This window comes from Thermobia domestica, chromosome 15, assembly GCF_964235325.1.
Source record: "Thermobia domestica chromosome 15, izTheDome1.hap1.1, whole genome shotgun sequence".
Classification (NCBI taxonomy): domain Eukaryota; kingdom Metazoa; phylum Arthropoda; class Insecta; order Zygentoma; family Lepismatidae; genus Thermobia; species Thermobia domestica.
Window position 1 is genome coordinate 130175765 of NC_137468.1, and position 18687 is coordinate 130194451.

General features: G+C 39.1%; 1 protein-coding gene across 6 annotated transcripts in view; it reads right to left on the reverse strand.

Moving 5' to 3' along the window:
* The window catches only part of Vps13D (vacuolar protein sorting 13D), a 571041-nt gene that overhangs the window by 118648 nt on the left and 433706 nt on the right, over positions 1-18687 (reverse strand). For all 6 annotated transcript variants that reach the window (XM_081740126.1, XM_081740128.1, XM_081740131.1 and 3 more), the window contains exons 55-56: positions 12869-13077; positions 628-853 (exon numbers count right to left, since the gene is read on the reverse strand). In XM_081740126.1, the coding sequence (XP_081596252.1) occupies positions 628-853; positions 12869-13077 (435 nt within the window). The remainder of the gene's footprint in view (positions 1-627; positions 854-12868; positions 13078-18687) is intronic.

Below are 18687 nucleotides of genomic sequence, written 5' to 3' on the forward strand. Positions count from 1 at the left end.
GTAAAAGTTGTCATGTACAATCTCACCCTAAAGGGAAATATATTTCAAACCTTATTTTCCTTAAACGTTTACAGAGAATTAGATTATTCCAGGTTTTGGCGAAATCTGGTTCTTTCTTCCGCATATAAATTACTTTTTGTGCTTTATAAAAAATATTTTCATATTAAATGCTCAATTAGGATGGAAAACCTATTTTAATAGCCAATAATACCACATTAAACAATTACAGGTATACACAACAGTTAATATCAGAAATTTTATAAATTCAATTTTAGTCAGTTTTTCCCCTGATGATCGAACATCATTCTTGACTAACATATAGACTTTTTTTGTCCCAAAAATGCCACCTTTTTTATTGGAAGGTTGATAATATAGTTGATGAAGATTAAAATAATCATTTTAGCTCTTTAATACGTATCGAACATGGATATTCTAAAAATAAAACACTTTTCTTTGTGCTTTTCATAGTCGGCAAATAGATCACTTTGGGACATGGAAACCCTTCGTTGATAATACAATTGTGCAATGAAACACTAGTTGGCGCTTACTTTTTTGGTTATTTCTACGTGGATGGATGGATGGATGGATGGATATGTAAATAAATAAATAAAAAATAAAGAAACTAACCATAATTGTATCAGGAGTTAGTGATGGTCTCCTAGGGTCTCGTGGTGGACTGCTGCCTTCGTGTTGTAACTGGCCATCTCCAGTCATTCGCCACAGTTGAGATCGGCAACCTTGCTCCTTATGATTCAAAATGACACGATTTCCCTCTGGAACGTCCAGCACTAGCTGCTGACATCCAACATCTAGTGGATTGTATGTTACTTCCCCACCTCCTATCTCAAGAGCACTTAAAAAAAAATAAGTTGTAATCACTAAATCTCTGAAGAAAGATTAAGTTGTTAAACATACAACGGATAAAGTAATATCTAATGTTAGTTAATTCTATTTTATATGAAAAAAGTACGAAAACAGTTGAAAAAAACAAATTTATTAATGACGCTACTCTCTCTAGATTAGTGCTCAAGAAGCATCAGGCGTTAGTGAACTGTAAATAGTACAAGCATCAGAAATAGTTTCAGAAAGGCACACTTACAAACTTCTGCAAAGTAAATCATTACAGTAGTGCAAATTAAGAAGAAAAATAATAATCCTGACAATTTAAAACTAAATATAAAGAACACTAAGCAGCAAAATTTCACTTCACTATAGTAATTCATATATATAAGAGCGCCGTTGAAACAGTTCTTCCCCTGACTGCTTCTTGACAATGTTCCCACTTTACCAAGGAAAAAAAGTTTGTATTCATTCATATGAAAATGACAATATTGTACAGTACAGAAGAAGTATCTATTAGGCATCATTATATCAATCATTGCTGGAAGCGTTTCGAGCAGAGACCTAAGAGAACATTAAAGATAGTTGGGGCTGCAGCGACTCAGTGGTAGAGCGTTCACCTCTGGTGCTTGGGGTCTTTGGTTAGATCCCAGCTCGCACCATGTGAAAATTGTGGTGGACAATCACCGTGTGCATCGGTTTTCCCGGGGTTCTCACGTTTCCTCCCACTTTCTTCATTCCACCATTTCATTCATTTCTCATCATGACCGTCTTCTTTAGCCTAGAAGGCATAAACATAGGACGTAAAAATCAAAAATTTTAAAAGATTAAAGATAGTTAAATGAGAGCACAAATGAAACAATCATTTGTCTATCTCACATGAGAAGGCTGATGCTCTAGCAGAGAATTTGCTAAAACGATACACAATATAGTTAAGCAATATATTCACTGAAGAAGTACCAGCAGAGGGTAGTCAGCAAAGCTGCTCTAATCCTTAATGACAACGTACTTCTCTACAGACCAACTGCATCATGTAACTCTCAACAGGAAGTGGGACACGAAATTTTTGCCCTATCCATTATATTATTCAGATCTGGCGTGATTTCTTTTCCTTCAAATTCTAGGGAAAAAATCCAGAGTAGTATCCACTTCCATTCGAAGCCAATACTCCTGAATGCAGTGTAAAAGTGATTTAGAAAAAGAGAGAGAGAGATTAAAACGACAGTAAAACCAATACTGAAATAGATACGAAAAATCTGTAAAAGAACTATATACTAAATAAACATGGTCAGAGAAAAAAAAAACATTTTGAACGTTCTTTACAGAGATAACTAATTAATTTTATCTGCAAAAGAAATGTAAATATAAAGAAAAATCAAATATTGCGCAGTACTGTGATAAATCTAGAAGAAGCAAATGTCACCATAACGTAACCACAAAAGTAACGTACTTTCCCTATAACAGGATGACAGAAACTTCATGTGCGACTACTAGTATTATTGTTTTACGTTATTCTCACATAAAATATAAACTATATGTAAATTAATTGCGAAGAAGGCAAATTTAAAATGATTTTGAACTTATAAACATAAAAGAAAGGTAAGAAGAGTGGTTTATGTTGTCCCTCCTGTTCATTACTTTAATTGAATATTTCCTTCCTTTCTGGAAACGTCATCAGCACTATTTTCCTTACTGTGTCACCAGATCCTTACTTTTACATCTCCTATTGTAAGATTTGTTTACTTTAAGAAACAATTAGTGCAAAGAGTTCATTGACTTCATTTCGATTTTTGATGGCTCTTAATAAATGTCCATGTATTTCCGTTCATTTCACAGTTTTTACAGAAACACTTCTCACATTAATAATTTATACAGAATTCTTCAATATATCTTTAATTTCTGCTATGTGTGTACAGAGAAGATTTTGAAATCAACTACAATACCTCCGTCATCATTATAGAGAGATCATTTCCAGTTTAACAACTTCTCTGTTATTAAAAAAAAAAAAAAATAAAAAAATAAAAAAATTAACAGTCTTATTAAAGAATCTATAGAAGATTTCATCAGGAGTTTTCTGAGGATATTTACTTATTTCAAAAATTGGATCTTGACACATTGCCCTCACTTGGAGTTGAACTGTCAATTGAAAATTATTTCACAAATTCCCATCTGCGGCCAACAAAAATGCACAACTGCATTTCATAAGAAATCTCACTGACAAACTATACAAGCCAAGGTAAGTGTTTAATCAAGTAGTTCAAAAATTCACAAAATTTGTGAAGTGTTAAATCTGCCAGTGGAATTAATATTTACAGCATCCAAAAATAAATCGACGAACAACCATGAAGTGCACAAATTAAAGGCATACTGTGGAATTCCGTAAAAATTAATAATGTGTACATTTTTTTTTTTAAAAAAGTGAATTGACGAAAAATACAGGGATAATTATTAAAAGCAAGACACTGAATACTTTGCACTAATTGCTCTTTAAAGGAAATAAAACTTACAATAGGAGAAGTAGGGATCTGGTGATAAAATTGGTGCTGATGACATTTCCAGAGAGGAAGAAAATATTCAATTAAAGTAATAAATACGGAGGCTCAAGGTGAGCCATTTCTCTTATGAATGAATATGTGCCTTTACTTTCTTCTATATGTAGATAAAAGAAAAATAGTTAAATAGATCTAACTTAAATATTAAAGACAGCGCCTCCAAAGCAAATTGCACAGAAGAAATTAATATATATATATATATATATATATATATATATATATATATATATATATATATATATATATATATATATATATATACACAAGCACCCCGGACAAAAAATTAGTCACCCCCTTGGTACTTACGTTAATACCGTGTTGCGCCGCCCCTGGCCTGGATAACCGCCTGGATGCGGTCGGGAAGGGAGTCCACAAGGGTCTGCGAGGCCGTCACACCCAGTTGAACCCACTCACGGAGGATACGATCACGCAATTCCACCAAACATCGGGGATGCTGATGTCGATGTTTCGCCCGCTGCTCCAACTGGTCCCACAGATGCTCAATTGGGTTGAGATCCTGCGATTTTGCGGGCCATTCGAGGTGTGGTAGGGTACCTGAGTGTTCCTCAAACCAGTCACATATGGGTCCAGTTCTGTGAACCCTGCTGTTGTCGTCTCGAAAAATGGGAGAGTCTATAGCAAAGTCATAGCGAAAAAAGTGACTAAAGGGCAAAACCTGCTCGTCCAGGATGTCCAAATAAACGTGCTGGTTCATGTTCGTGGACACCTCAATGAGCGGGCCCACCCCATAGTGCGAAAATGCCCCCAGAACATGACAGACCCACCCCCGGCCTGCACCTGACCTTCCACACACTGCGGATAAAATGCTTCATGTGGACACGACGCCGGGCGTCATTCGAATACAGGCAAAATCGTGATTCGTCAGATCATATGACACGGCGCCAGTCTGCTACTGTCCATGTTTGATGATTATTGGCCCACTGCAGACGAGCAATTTTATGTGCATGTGTGAGCAGTGGTCTTTTGCGAGGTACCCGACTCCATATGTTCATTGCATGCAGTTCCCGTCGCAATGTTCTCTCGCTGACAGGTTGAACTGGGCCTACAATCACGGACTGCAGTAATTCCTGGCGGATTTGGAAGCGATTTCGATTCACAAGCCTGGCAACACGTCTTCGGGCCCGATCTATGAGGATCTTTTTCCGACCACAGTTCTGACGTCGTGTTTCATGGCTACGTGTGTTACACCGCTGCTTGTAGACACGATGAACAGTCCGCCGCGAAACACCAACAAATCGGACAACTTCCATCACTGTGTGGCCATGGGCACGGCCAAACACGATTGCCCCTTTTTGCCACTCCCTCACGTCCGCGCTCTTTTCCATCTTGCCGCACACACACCGCTTCAATCGGTTCTGTGTCACTCCACAGTAATGCCCTCTGATCGTCTCGAGGCAGTGTAGGCACGTTTGGCCATGTGATTCGACCAATACGCCATCTGTACCTGTTTACCGACGCAGGCTTGCTCTCGCACTGGGGTGACTAATTTTTTCATGCATCTCCAAAATCCTTTGTACTGCACCCAGCAAAAGCGTTTTCCAACGCTAGGTTTTCTTTTGTCAAAACTTTGGAAAGAACTGACGATTCAGTATAGTTTTTGGTAACATATAGGGAATTATGATCTATTTGCATTACGAGAACTGTATTGATAAAACAATTTCACTTAGCTATCGTAACTGCTTCCAGATCTTTTAAGTACTTCTAGCAACGACAGTGTATTTTCCAGAAGATTAAAAATAAATAAATAAATAAATAAAACTTTTATAATACTGTACTTCATTTTCGTGTGAAAGAGGAAACATAAATATTCTAGGAAGAAGGAACACGGAATTATAGTTTCTTTCTTTGTATTAAACAATGCAATTTTACTCTCAAAATCAAACTATAGGAAGGTCCGACGCCTGCTCATAAGAGAAACTAAACTTCTTTTTTCATGTAAGCACACAGAGAAACACTTTATTACGAGATCATCTTGAATAAAATGCTTTATTCAATTTAAGAATGAAGCTGGAAGAACCTCTGCCTGGCACGAATGTAATCACAATTATTAAAAAATATCTTGGTTCTCTGCACTATTTTGCATATAATCAATACATGATCATTAAATGACATAATCATTTCTTTTTGCCAAATCCAGAATACTATATTTTTTAGTTCACGTGAGAAAAGCTGCAAGGTCTATCGAACTTTTCTTATCAAGGCAGAATTTCCAGAACCATATATATTCATCCACGTCGATTTTCCATGTAGAATGTAACGCCAGTTATTTATTCAATATAACATCAATGTAACCACTGACAAGCATGTAATTTTTCTTACGCCATTAAAACAAAGAAAGATTAAATCTTTCTAAGCCTTCAGTAACTCCGCAATTTATTGTTTCGTCCCCTTTTTGTTATCCATCGCTAGGCTCATTATGATTTTGTAACAAAAATTTTTCGAATTACCAGAGAGAGAACAAGCAAGTGTAAAACGAAGAATTTAGTATTAAGTATTTATCATGGAGAACTGCATTACCGTACAGTGTGATTTTTAATCAGTGACAGATATATATAACTGTCAGGATTGGACGAAAATAACTTCATCGAGCATCATTTCTGCTAAGTCCATAATTGACGATAATTTACTAGAATTATTCATCACTCATCCAGAACGATTATTTCCCACTTGATTACTCCTCCCAGCTTCCCAGTGCATAGTGAAATGAATCATAATGTGCAAGTATAATAATAATATTTCATCGATAAATATAGATAGGGCACAAGAGTATATATATACTGAACAACCAAAACATAATGATCACCCATTATTTTTGAACAAAATCGTTGGCTGACGTAACAGGCACGGACTCCGAGGAACCACTCTCCAGACGAAGACATGGATCTCACTAGATAAGATAGTGTGATGCTTGTATGTAGAATGGGGGAAGTTTGTGATATACCGGCGTTTGATAGGGGGAGATTGTGATGACTAGATGGCTGTGAACAAGAATCTTGGAAACAGTGGACTTGTTAGGTGTTCGCAAGATGTCGAGAAAATGAAATGAAGTCTAAGTTTAACGTCCCACGGTTATGCCGGTTAGGCTAAAGGAGACGGTGATAATGAGAAATGAGTGAAATGGTGGAATAAAGAAAGTGAAGGGAAACGGGAGAACTCCGAGAAAACCCACGAGCACGGTGTTTGTCCACCACAAAGTCTATACGGTGCGAGCTGGGATCGAACCAGGGACCCCAAGCACCGGAGGTGAACGCTCTACCACTGAGCCACCCCCCCCCCCGCGAGATGTCGAGGTTGGTGCCTTTCAAAGTGGATAAAGGACAGTTATATATTTTATTTATTGTTACTATTTTACTATTTACTGTTAACTTTATATATATTTTCTCTATTGTTACCATAACTATTTATTGATATTGTTATATATTTGTTATACTCGTATTTTTATTATTTTCTCTCTGTTTTATTACTAATTTGCAGCATTTTTTCGGTATTTTTACTATATTCATTTTTAAATTTTATTTAAAGCAGTATGTTTTTAGCAGTCTTATTGATCGTGACAGGGACAAATAGCCTCGATGTTGATGACACCATTAAAACTCAATCAATCAATCAATGAATCCAATGATACAGCGCTTCAGTGATTAAGTTACTGGAATAAGGTTATATACGAACATGTATAATCCTTCTAGTTAATATTGTTTTAAATATTTGAATTCCAAGCAATAGGCGTGGTTAAGAAGCATCGAAAAATAATAACCAAAATTCGATAAATTTTATCAGATTTGTTTTGGAACCAAGTTAAAATTTAATTAAGAATTTGAAATGTATTTTAAGATATTTAAGATGCATTAATGGATCCCCTAAAATTGTCGTACAGGTTTTGTCACTTGAATAAAGCTGGTCCATATTTATGTCCTAAATCCCTAACATGAAAGGAATTCTGGTCTAAAGATAAGATTGAAATTCATTTCAAGTTTGTTTCTGAATACGAATTAGCTTGAAATCACTTCCAAATATATATATATATATATATATATATATATAGGCCCGTATTTATAGGGTCTTTTAAAACAACACTGACAACGTTTGGGAGGTGATTCCGGACACCAAGATAAGACAAAAAGTACAGACCAACCTGGGTGCACAAATGCTTCCTTTCGGAGTTATAGATAGCCGAAAACATGAAAAAATGAACTTTAAAGGTCTATAGCTCCAAAACTATGGGACCTACCGTAGTCGGGTCCAGACTTTACTTAGGAACTAGCATATGCCCTATGCAACTATCCAAGGTTCAGAGTCCTGTAGTACTTCCGCAACAATTTTTATAGAGGTAGTTGGTGAGCACTTCGAATTATGTGCCCGTAGCCGAACTCCCTCTATAAAAATTGTTGCATGAGTACCTTAGGATTTTGAAACATGTATTTTTGGATAGCGCACATATTAGTTTCTCAGTGAAGTCTTGACCCGAATGCGGTAGATCCCATAGTATTGAAACTATGGACCTTTGAAGTTCATTTTTTCGGCAGCCTAAAACTCCGAAAGGAAGCATTTGTGCACCTAGGTTGATCTATACTTTTTGTCTTATCTTGGTGTCAGGAGTCAGCTCCCAAACGTTGTCGGTGTTGTTTTGAAACGCCCTGTATACTGTTCGCCCCTGTGCTCTAAATACCCTCCCCCCGCACTAACTTATGTTTCTAACAAGGAAACAAGCCGGCAGGCAGGTAGAATTTGCAAACATACCAGCTCTTGTTAAGTAGCAGTTTAGGTACTACAAGTTATAAAAGTTACAACGTAATTTTAAATGGCCTAATTCTCTCAATGGTGATTATGATGTGGTGTTCTGCCCAAAGGTAGGTGTTTGACCCCAAGGTCCCAAGGCAAGGTGAACCTATGGTAGTGTGGCATTGTCTTCTCTACGGAACCCCTTGATTACAAGGCAACGAGCTTAACCACTCATTTATTGGGGGACACATTCTCTCAATATTGGCATGTAATTTATTCATGTAGGATTTAATTTACTGTCCGGAGAAAATGTATTCTATTAATTCTTAATCAACCACTTGCCATTTTTATATTTCATAATTTCACTTGAATTATGGTTGAATTTCTTAAATATCTACTCTTATCATTGTAATAGTAAAATATGGAATTAAAAAAAAGCAGTGTTGTATATTTTAAATTTAATCACATAACGATTATACTGAGTTTAGTAAAAAGCATTTTGTAAAACATTATACGTAAAAAATTATATTAGTTTACATAACCAGTGTGAATTCCTTCATATGTTTTAAGCTACTCGAACAAATAAGAAAAACTCTTTCCAAAGTATTTGCAAATAAACTTTTTCTCCTGTATGCATTTTGCTTTCTCATGTTTTAGGTTACTTGAATAATAATTTTAAAAAATCTTCTCACAGTATTTGCAAAAGAAGAAAAAAATGTTCTCCTTACGTGTTTTCCCATAATATTAATTACCCAAATAATAATAATAATAATAATAATAATAATAATAATAATAATAATAATAATAATAATAATAATAATAATAATAATAATAATAATAAAAAACTACTCTTCCGAAAGTATTTGCAAAGAAACTGTTTTCTCCTCTGTATGCGTTTTCTTATAGGTCACACCTTACCTGAGATATGCGGGTGCAAAGTCCTCATAAAAATAACATGAGGGCATTTTAAAAATAATCGAAAAAGACCAATACTAGAGCTGAATTAATAATTTTTGGGCTCACTGAGATGAAAAGTGACAGTTTTAATTCAATTCAAATTCAAGGTCGCAAGCCGATTGAAATTTTGAATACTATTGGTATATACACTTTGTCATATATATATATATATATATATATATATATACAGATGATCAGAAAAATGGAAACACCTGTAGTTGGCAACACGTCAGATGTATGGGTTGGCAGTGGTGTCGTGGCGCCCACAGCGCCGGACCGCTGGTGGTGGTGTGTTAGGTCGGTCTCCATACTACGTCAGGCGCAGTGGAACAGCAGTGTCCAGTGGTTGCAGCAGACGGAGGAAGTGTAAAATGGGAGACCTCTCAGATTTTCAAAGAGGGCAAATTGTTGGTGCGCGATTATGTGGAGTGAGTGTGACGGCAGTGGCTACTGTGTTAGATGTGTCGCTTGGGACAGTGCCGAAGGTGATGACGGCCTACACAACACACGGGAAAACCACATCGGGGAAGCGGAACAGTGGGCGGAAGAAAATCATGAGTGACAGGTCACGCCGGGTATTAAAGCGCATTGTCACGCAGAATCATGAGTGCCACTGCGGAGCAAGTGACGGAGGAACTCAATCAGCACCTCCCCCACCCTGTTTCGACATTCACAGTCCGCCGCGAATTACATGACATGAACTTACGGGGTCGTGTTGCACGAGCCAAACCGCTCATCAGGGACCATAACGCTTTCGCACGCCGCAAATGGTACCGCGACCATGCAACTTGGACCGTTGAGGACTGGAAACTTGTGATATGGTCGGATGAGTCATCCTTCACCCTATTCCCAACCACGGGTCGTGTTTATGTGTGGAGAACGCCCAAAGAAGCTTATGATCTGCAGTATCTCCGCCCAACTGTGAAACATGGCGGCGGCTCGGTGATGCTGTGGGCCGCCATATCATGGTTTTCATTGGGTCCTGTGGTCACACTTAGCGGACGAATCACTGCCAACGATTATGTCGCAATTTTAGGAGACCACTTGCATCCTATGGTCCGGATGTTGTTCCCGGACAATGATGCCATCTTCCAGGATGATAATGCACCCATTCACAAACCTGGCATTGTTGCAGCGTGGTTTGAGGAACATCGGGATGAAGTTCAACAACTTCCCTGACCCGCCCAATCCCCAGATCTCAACATAATTGAACATCTGTGGTCCGTCTTGGAAACACGACTCCGGCGACGATTTCCACCTCCATTCTCTCTCACAGAACTGGCCGATGCCCTGCACGAGGAATGGTGTAAAATTCCACTTGCTACCATTCACGACCTCTATGCCTCCATCTCACGTCGCATCAAGGCTGTTCTGAAGGCGAAAGGTGGCCCGACATCATATTAATCTGGTAAGTTGCTATTTCGTTCATGTGTTTCCATTTTTCTGTTCACCATCTGTATATATATATATATATATATATATATATATATATATATATATATATATATATATATATATATATATATATATATATTTTCGACTATTGTATTTTCTTTTACATTGTATTTTATTTACTTTTTTCTTTTTCTTTACTCAATAATGAAGGCTTACATTTTCTATGCAAGAGACATCTTCTTGATGATGACAAACAATGATAGTAATTACGTATCTCTTTTGTATATAGTCTGTAATTACTTAGGAATGCTATGCATGAAATATTAGCTTGACACTTATTATACGCAAGATATCGGTAGGCAGTAACCGCCAGTGAGAGGTAGGAGTAGAAAAAGTTTTTCAGCTTCACGTGGTGAAGGGTGAAAGATCAAATCCCCATCAAAATACATAAAAAAAAAATCAATAATTGCATCTCAAGTTTCTTTGTATACTTAATCACATATTCACATTCATTTTATGGATGAAGTGTAGCTTTATAAGGGCTGTTTGAAACTAAATCCTTATTAATAGGATGTCCAGTGGCCATTTGTTTCAACAACCTCTAACATTCGACGAGGCATTTGTTCTATCATTCTATTGATATAGTTCATGTCATTCACAGCAAGAGCTTCCCAAGCATTAAATACTAAATCCCAGAGGTCGTTAGAAGATCTAGAAACTACATTACTCCATCTCTCTCTCAAAAACCTCTTTACCTCTACCGAGACATTTTCTGTCGTGTCAAGATCTGCTGCACGTGGAGGCCAATTTTTTTTATCTCTATATTATTTTGCTCTGCCAGCCATTCTTGGACAACTCTTGATATATGAACAGATGATCGATCATGCTGGAAATGAATTACTCCATTAGGATAAAGTTCGCAAACAGAACTTGTGAATTTACATTACGCACCTGTAAGACGCCCATCAATCTAGTGCAGGTCTACAAATCTGTCAGCAGAGATAAAGTCCCACACAGCCACTGATAGGCGCCCGATGGAATACTTGTACCATATGTAGTGAGGATCGAACCTGGAACCTCTCTGACGAAAGACACAGACTGGCCCATCATTTGCAGAAGAAAATGTATATTCACCGGTGGAAATGACACCTGTCCAGTTCTGATGCATATTTTCCTCTCCAAATTGACGCTGTCGTCTGATGTTTTCCTGATAGAAATTCCTTAATGGCTGCACGTCGAACAAAGATGTTAGCCACCTTGAGTCGCCCTTGTGGTTGTCTGACTTAGTCCATGGAAGTCAGTGGTTTATCGCGGTTTGCGAATTCGAACGAGGAGTTTCCTTGGCTTGTGCAATTAGGCGACGCTTTTGCTTGTGGTAATTAGGTGTGGAACTTAACTTTCCGTAGTTGAACATGTTCGGAAATGATTGATACCGACCGGCGGGTTCTCTGAAACTGACGTGAGAATTTGCTTTTACGGTCTCCTTCAGCACGTCGTCATGAATGATGAAATGGCCTTGATCCTCCTTTTCTTCAAGACTCAGATCACGGAAACGAAACTGCCAACCACTTACATACAGTACCTTCAGTGTTTGACTTCGTGTCTACGGTATATTTACTCAATCTGAACTCATGAAGAGGAATTTTCATTTCCCCTTTTTCTAATAGATTGATTGGAGTATCATACACTTCACAATTAACAATTATCAATTCTTATGGCGAGTTCGAAACATCATTATGTTGACATAATATTCACACAAATGGTGTAGTACTGTTACAAATGGGTTGGTTTGTGGGCTATGAGGATAAAGAGAATGGGGCATCACTGAAAATCCGACTCACATTATTTTTCTAAATAGACTTCTTAATTGAAGATAAATAAAAGCTTCGGCACTGACTGTATGACAAGAACACATGTAAGACATGGGACCGTTTAAAAAAGCAAAAATTAGAAGGGAAAGACGATTAATTCCTACGTAAGCTAAAGGGGAGGTAAACAATTAATGTTCAGGATGTAGGAATTAATCCATATAAATACAATTCTGTGCATTTGGACATTCACTTCACAACATGTAAGTTATTTATACAGTATTTTATGCATTTAATACGTGCTACTGCAAACAAGACGCAATTCATTCTAGGATATTTGGTTGGCAATTTTTCTATAGATTTTCATGCTTTCATCTACAAAGCAGTGGAAACAGATATTAAGAGCTTACTACTCAGGCATTGATGCATATTGCACCATACTTACATTGGCAAACGCCTGACACAGGTGACAAGAAGCACAAGAAGAGAAAGCAAGATAAAAACAAGAATTAATCATATGAACGGTAACAGTGGTGGATTCAATTAACAAATCACGATATTTGGAAGTGAACTTACTTTTTGAAAGTTCCTGTAAATGCAATATAAATGAAATTTTCATATGTGAGTTGTCGTCCCTCTCCTACTTTCTCCATATTATATAGAGCAGCTGACCCACCGGGAGCTATACAGGTAATGCTCTTTGGAAGTGTGGGTTCATCCCAAGCGTATGGCACTGAAGAATGGGGTCTCACAACTGACTGCAGACTTTCAACTGTCACATCACTCTAGGAGAGCAACAAAAACAAGCACACATTATTCCACAAATTTTATAGTCAGATATTAACATAAAATTGTGAATTATTAATAAAATGGAAAATAAAATTAACACGAATTAATTTAAATACAAGAAAGGAGTTATGGAGAGTTACAATGACTTTCGTTTGTGTAACATACATTAAAACAGCAAAATATATCTATATTGTGTTTTGTGTTTATATACACATAATGAAGTATATGCAATTATTTATTTGATGTGTGTGTCGGTTTTATAACAACCTGTAACAAAAAACTGTAATGATTGCTATTCAAAATAACGAATTTATATTTTATGATCATTAATGCACAGAGCAGCAGTAATATCGAATTTTGTGGCACCTATGACTTGAAGCAAGTTTTCGTATCTTAGTTTCCTCAACCTACATACTGTAGACCTCAACCACAACCCTCCACTCAGTATCCATCAATTTGTTCTCCAACATGTTAGCCTTCAAAGAAATTGCAGGCGGCTTATGAACAGGTGTAGATTTTGGTCTTTTCGGTGAAAGAACCGTATCACTGAGCCGTCGTACATGCAGGATAAGCTTTAGGCCTGCAACATCAGGTGAGTGGTGATGAACTGGAGTTTGCCGAAGACCACTACTAACAGAAAAACGTGGAGTTTTAGGGGAGTTCGCTAGTCGATGCGACTGGGGTTTTAATTTCTGGACTTTTCTCGGGAACAAGATTTGTTTGGGTGGAAACGTCGGATGTCTGGGTTGCTACAGATTTACAAAAACTGGTTGCAACACTAGCAAAGGGCACACAAAGCGAGGAAAGAATGCTGTCTTTTAAGCGACGCTTAGCATCGGCAACAGAAATCTTCTGAATAGCTATTAGCTCCCGCATACATTTCTAATGTTGAAAGACTGGAGAGATCCCGATACCAAACAGAATGCTTTCGCTTGCAGTTAACATAAAAAGGCCTGGTCTCTATACAGGGTTCCGCACCATGACTACCTTGGCCACAATTTGCACACAGAGCAGAAATCACATTACACGATGTGCTGAAAGTATTGACATTTGAAACAGTGAAGGGGACTGGAAATATAGGGACAGATATTAAGTCGATAATAAACAGCCTTCACGAAGTCCGGAAGTGTAGGCAAACTGAAAGTAAGAATTAGTTACTAAGTATTAACTAGTTCGCATGACTTCTTACTTTTGATGGGCGCTATCTCTATAACATGTTAGTCAGCCAGCTCCGATTTAGTCTCCTCCTCAGTGGGGTTTAGAAGGTCTCAACATGATATTACAGCGCACTGATTGGTTGATTGACTGGGGGGAAATTGGGACGAGTCTATGTACCCTGTCAGAATTGACATGGGTACTCTAACACGGACTGCAACAAGAAAAAGAGAAAAAGACTTAACATGAGATATGAGAAAAGAATAAACACGCGATGATAATCACAAAGAAAATCAAACATAGAAAATAAAAGAATAAATATATGGAATAAAATACGTAACAACAATAAATATAGAAAAAACAATATAAAATTAAAATAAAGGATAATAGCGTAGCAGCAATGAAAAAGGAATAACAAACTAAAAAAGTTTAGAGAGAAGGTGAGCAACCGGAGAACAATGAACAAACTGAAGAACTCGGCTAATAATACTAATATCATTCCCCAATGCACGTATAAGCGTACAAGGCAGTCTGTGACGTTCTCTGAGATCTGAGTATTTAGGACATTCGACAAGAATGTGCCGAGTACTCAAAGGGACAATATATTCTTCACAATACGGACGGTTCCAACCACGCAGCAAATTACTATGCGAGAGATGACAGTATTCGATACGTAGACACGCAAGGAGCACTTCATCGATGATTAGGGTGCGAAGATGTTTGCCAATCCCCAAGAAGTGGTTTCACTACGTGAAGTTTACTTTCTTTTGCCTAGTCCTAATCCGCTTACCGATGAGAGCACATCAAAGTGTGGAAATAACTACAGAGATCAGAACAAAGAAGAACATGCTGCAAGGTAACCCTGGCCAAAGTGGTGTTCTTGGCTGCTATGTCGGCATGATCGTTTCTTGGAATGCCGACATGACGTGGCACCCAGCAAACGACGCCCACATAACCCTGTTGCTGTAATTGATGACATCTTACAAGAATGCCTTGAATGAGGGGCATGCTTACTGAAGACTTTCTGGAGGTTCAGAATTATGCTCTGAGAATCGGTGCAAACCCGAATACGACGTAACGAAAGCGTACAAGCATGGTCGATGGCAAGCTTAACTCCATTCAATTCGGCAGTGAAAATAGAACTTAGGAGGTGCAATTGGAATACTGAGCTGCCCTCGTCGGTGACAAATGCAAAGCCAATGGAGTTCTCATCCTTAGAACCGTCCGTATAGAACACACAATAATCGGAGTAATGTTAAAAGAATGCTGCGAACTCCTGCTGGTAGATATGGGAGTTAGTACGTTAAGACAAGCATAAATTAAGTTTTGGTGGACGAAGCATCCATGATGGAATATTACAAAAGGCAAGCAACGAGAGATAGGGCCACACAAGATGGGCAGCGAAAAAACTCGAACATGCACGGATGTACCATAGGCGTGTAGCGCGAGGACGTGCAGCATATAGCGCTCGTAAATCCGCTTACCACAGAGACCAGACCTACAGGGGTGGTCAGGAATACAGCGCACATATGCAGAATAACCGAGAAGTATCTCACGACAATATGCTAGCGACGATTCGTTGGTTTCAACATAAAGGCTTGGAACGGGACTACTGCGTAAAGCACCAGTAGCTACTCGATTACCCAGGTTATGTACCGTGTCTTGTTTTCTCAGCAGACAAGAGCGAGAAGACGCATAAGCAATACAACCATAGTCTAATCTGGACCGAGAACAGTACGATAAGCATCCCCCGTACGGTGGGAAAGGACACGAAGGAGATTCAGAACTCGAAGAAAGAGTATTTAAGAAATCGAATGTCCGGTACCCACGACAATCGATGGTCAAAGAGCAGACCCAATAAACGGACAGTATCGACGAATGAAAAGCGAGTATCATCGAGATACAAATCTGGATCAACAACGCAAATACGTTGGCGGCAGAAGTGGATGCAGTGAGATCTCCCAGTGGAAAAGCGAAACCCTGTCTCGTTCGGCCAGCGAGCAAGACGATTGAGAGTCAGTTGAGGCTGTTGAGTAATGCCACGAAGATATCGGGAACAACAGTAATAACAAGGTCGTCAACGTAAAGCAGACAACGGAGAGCTGGATCTGCGAAAGAACACTGTTGACGATGACAGCAAACAACGTGACACTAAGTACACTGCCTTATGGAACATCATTTTCTAGGAAAAAACACACTGAAAGACGAGATCCCACACGCACTTTGAAATATAGCCCAGCAAGAAAATTCATTATAAACTGTGTCATATGCCCACAAAGACTGCAGTCATATAATTGTTTTAAAATGCTGTAACGCCATGTGGTGTCATACGCCTTCTCTAAGTCGAAGAAGATAACAACAAGATGTTCGCCTTTGTGAAACGCGTACTGAATTTGCCTCTCGAGATAAGCGAGATTGTCGGTAGTGGATCGGAAAGAACGAAATCCATTTTGATATTTGCTCAAAAACTGAACCAGGCGCTTGTGGATCATGCGTTCAAGCAGTTAGAGACGCAGCTCCTAAAAGCAATGGGTCTGTAGCTCATGAAGCTAGTTACAACTTTTCCTGGCTTCAAGATTGGACAAACCAGAGCCTGACACCCAGCGGGTGGGAAAAAACTCCTCTATCCAGATACGATTAAACAATTGCAACAATGCAAGCTGAGTATCGCGGGAGAGGCAGTGCAACATATCACAAACTATACGGTCAAACTCTGAAGCAGTATTTTACGATTCAAGAAGAGCAGAATCAAACTTAATTTCTGTGAAAAAGGGCATTATATTGCTCGGCGTTTGCGGTAGAGAAGTTAAACGGGTTCCGCTCTAGTCTTGCTCGAAAGAGGAACCCGAGTAACAGGAACAGGGTCTGCACTACTCAGAGTGGATGCAAAACAGTGGCCTAAAATGGCCAAGAGTGTGGCTATCTCTGAAGGGTTAGTTTCTAGCACACCATTGAGGAGTGATAAAGCAGGAGCACCAACAAAAGTATTATTATTAGTAAGAGAGCAATCCCGACGCTAGCCCGACATTGGTTTTCGACTACTGAGGGACGAAAAGTGAGTTTTCCAGCTTTGATGCTTCGAAAGCTTGACAAGACGTCGAGCCCGAGCACGCAGAATGCGAAACTGCTGAAGACTTTTGTCAGTTAGATGACGATTAAAATTGGTGAGAGCTCGCCGAGGAGCCAGGATAGCCCTACGGATTTCCGAAGACTACCATAGAACATCCAGGCAGGAAACGTCACCACCGCATTCCGGAATGAAACCATAAGCAGCATCAAGAACACTCTGCTCGAAAACATCTGCTACAGCAATTACAGGGAAATAATTATCACAATAAAACCCACTGAGCGCATGGAAGTTACGCCAGTCAGAAAGCTTCAGAATAAAGTGGCGGTGAGGAAAAGGCGGAGAAACAGGGAGACCGTCGAGAAACAACGGAAAGTGATCATTGCCACAAAGATGCACTCTCAAAGATCGCATCGCACTCTCCAAGACCGCAGGCCGAGAGACCAGCTGTACATGGGGAGGTCGATACAGAAAAACTGTCATAGGCATTGGAGATAAGACTGCCATCGTTGAGGATGAGCAACCTACTCCAATCAAGGAACGCCGTGACTTGTCAGTTATAATAGTGCGTGGAGACAAAACCCCACAGATGGCGGTAAACATTAAGATCTTCTACAAAGCAAAGCTGGTGGTTCGAACTGAAAATGAAATGAAATCTTTAAGCTTTACGTCCCACGGTTATGCCGGTTAGGCTAAAGAAGACGGTGAAGATGAGTAATGAATGAAATGGTGAAATGAAGAAAGTGGGAGGAAACGGGAGAACCCCGAGGAAACCCACGCACACGGTGTTTGTCCACCACAAAGTTCACTTGGCGGGGGCTGGGATCGATGGTTCGAACTGATAATAGAACTGAAGGAAATCAACGTTTGTAAAAGTTTCAGACTGAGGAATGTATAAAGAGCAAACAGTAAGTGGACGAGGGAAAAACTCGCACCGCAACTGCTTGCAGGCGAGAAACTATGATAACGTGCCGAGAATGGATAGAATCGGAGATACATACGGCCACGCCGGCAGTAGCGCGACTAGCATCTGGCTTATCACATCTATACGTCGAATAACCAGAAATAAGGGATGAATGAGTAGGCTTGAAATGACATGATAGACATGTAGGAGTGGTCAAAGACCAGCTGGGTCAATTTCTCAAGGTGACTACTGAAGTCACTGAGGAAGCGCCATAGTAGAAGAGATCAACGTTTGAGGCGAACTTTCCCACTCGGTATCCATTAGTTTGTCTTCCACTATGTCAGATCTCACAGAAACTGCAGGGGGCTTAAGAAAGGTAGATTTCATTGTTTGGAGAGAGAACTGTATCGCTGAACCGGCGTATATGGTACCTAAGTTTAAGGCCGACATTATATGGCGATCGGCGATGGGATGGCGTAC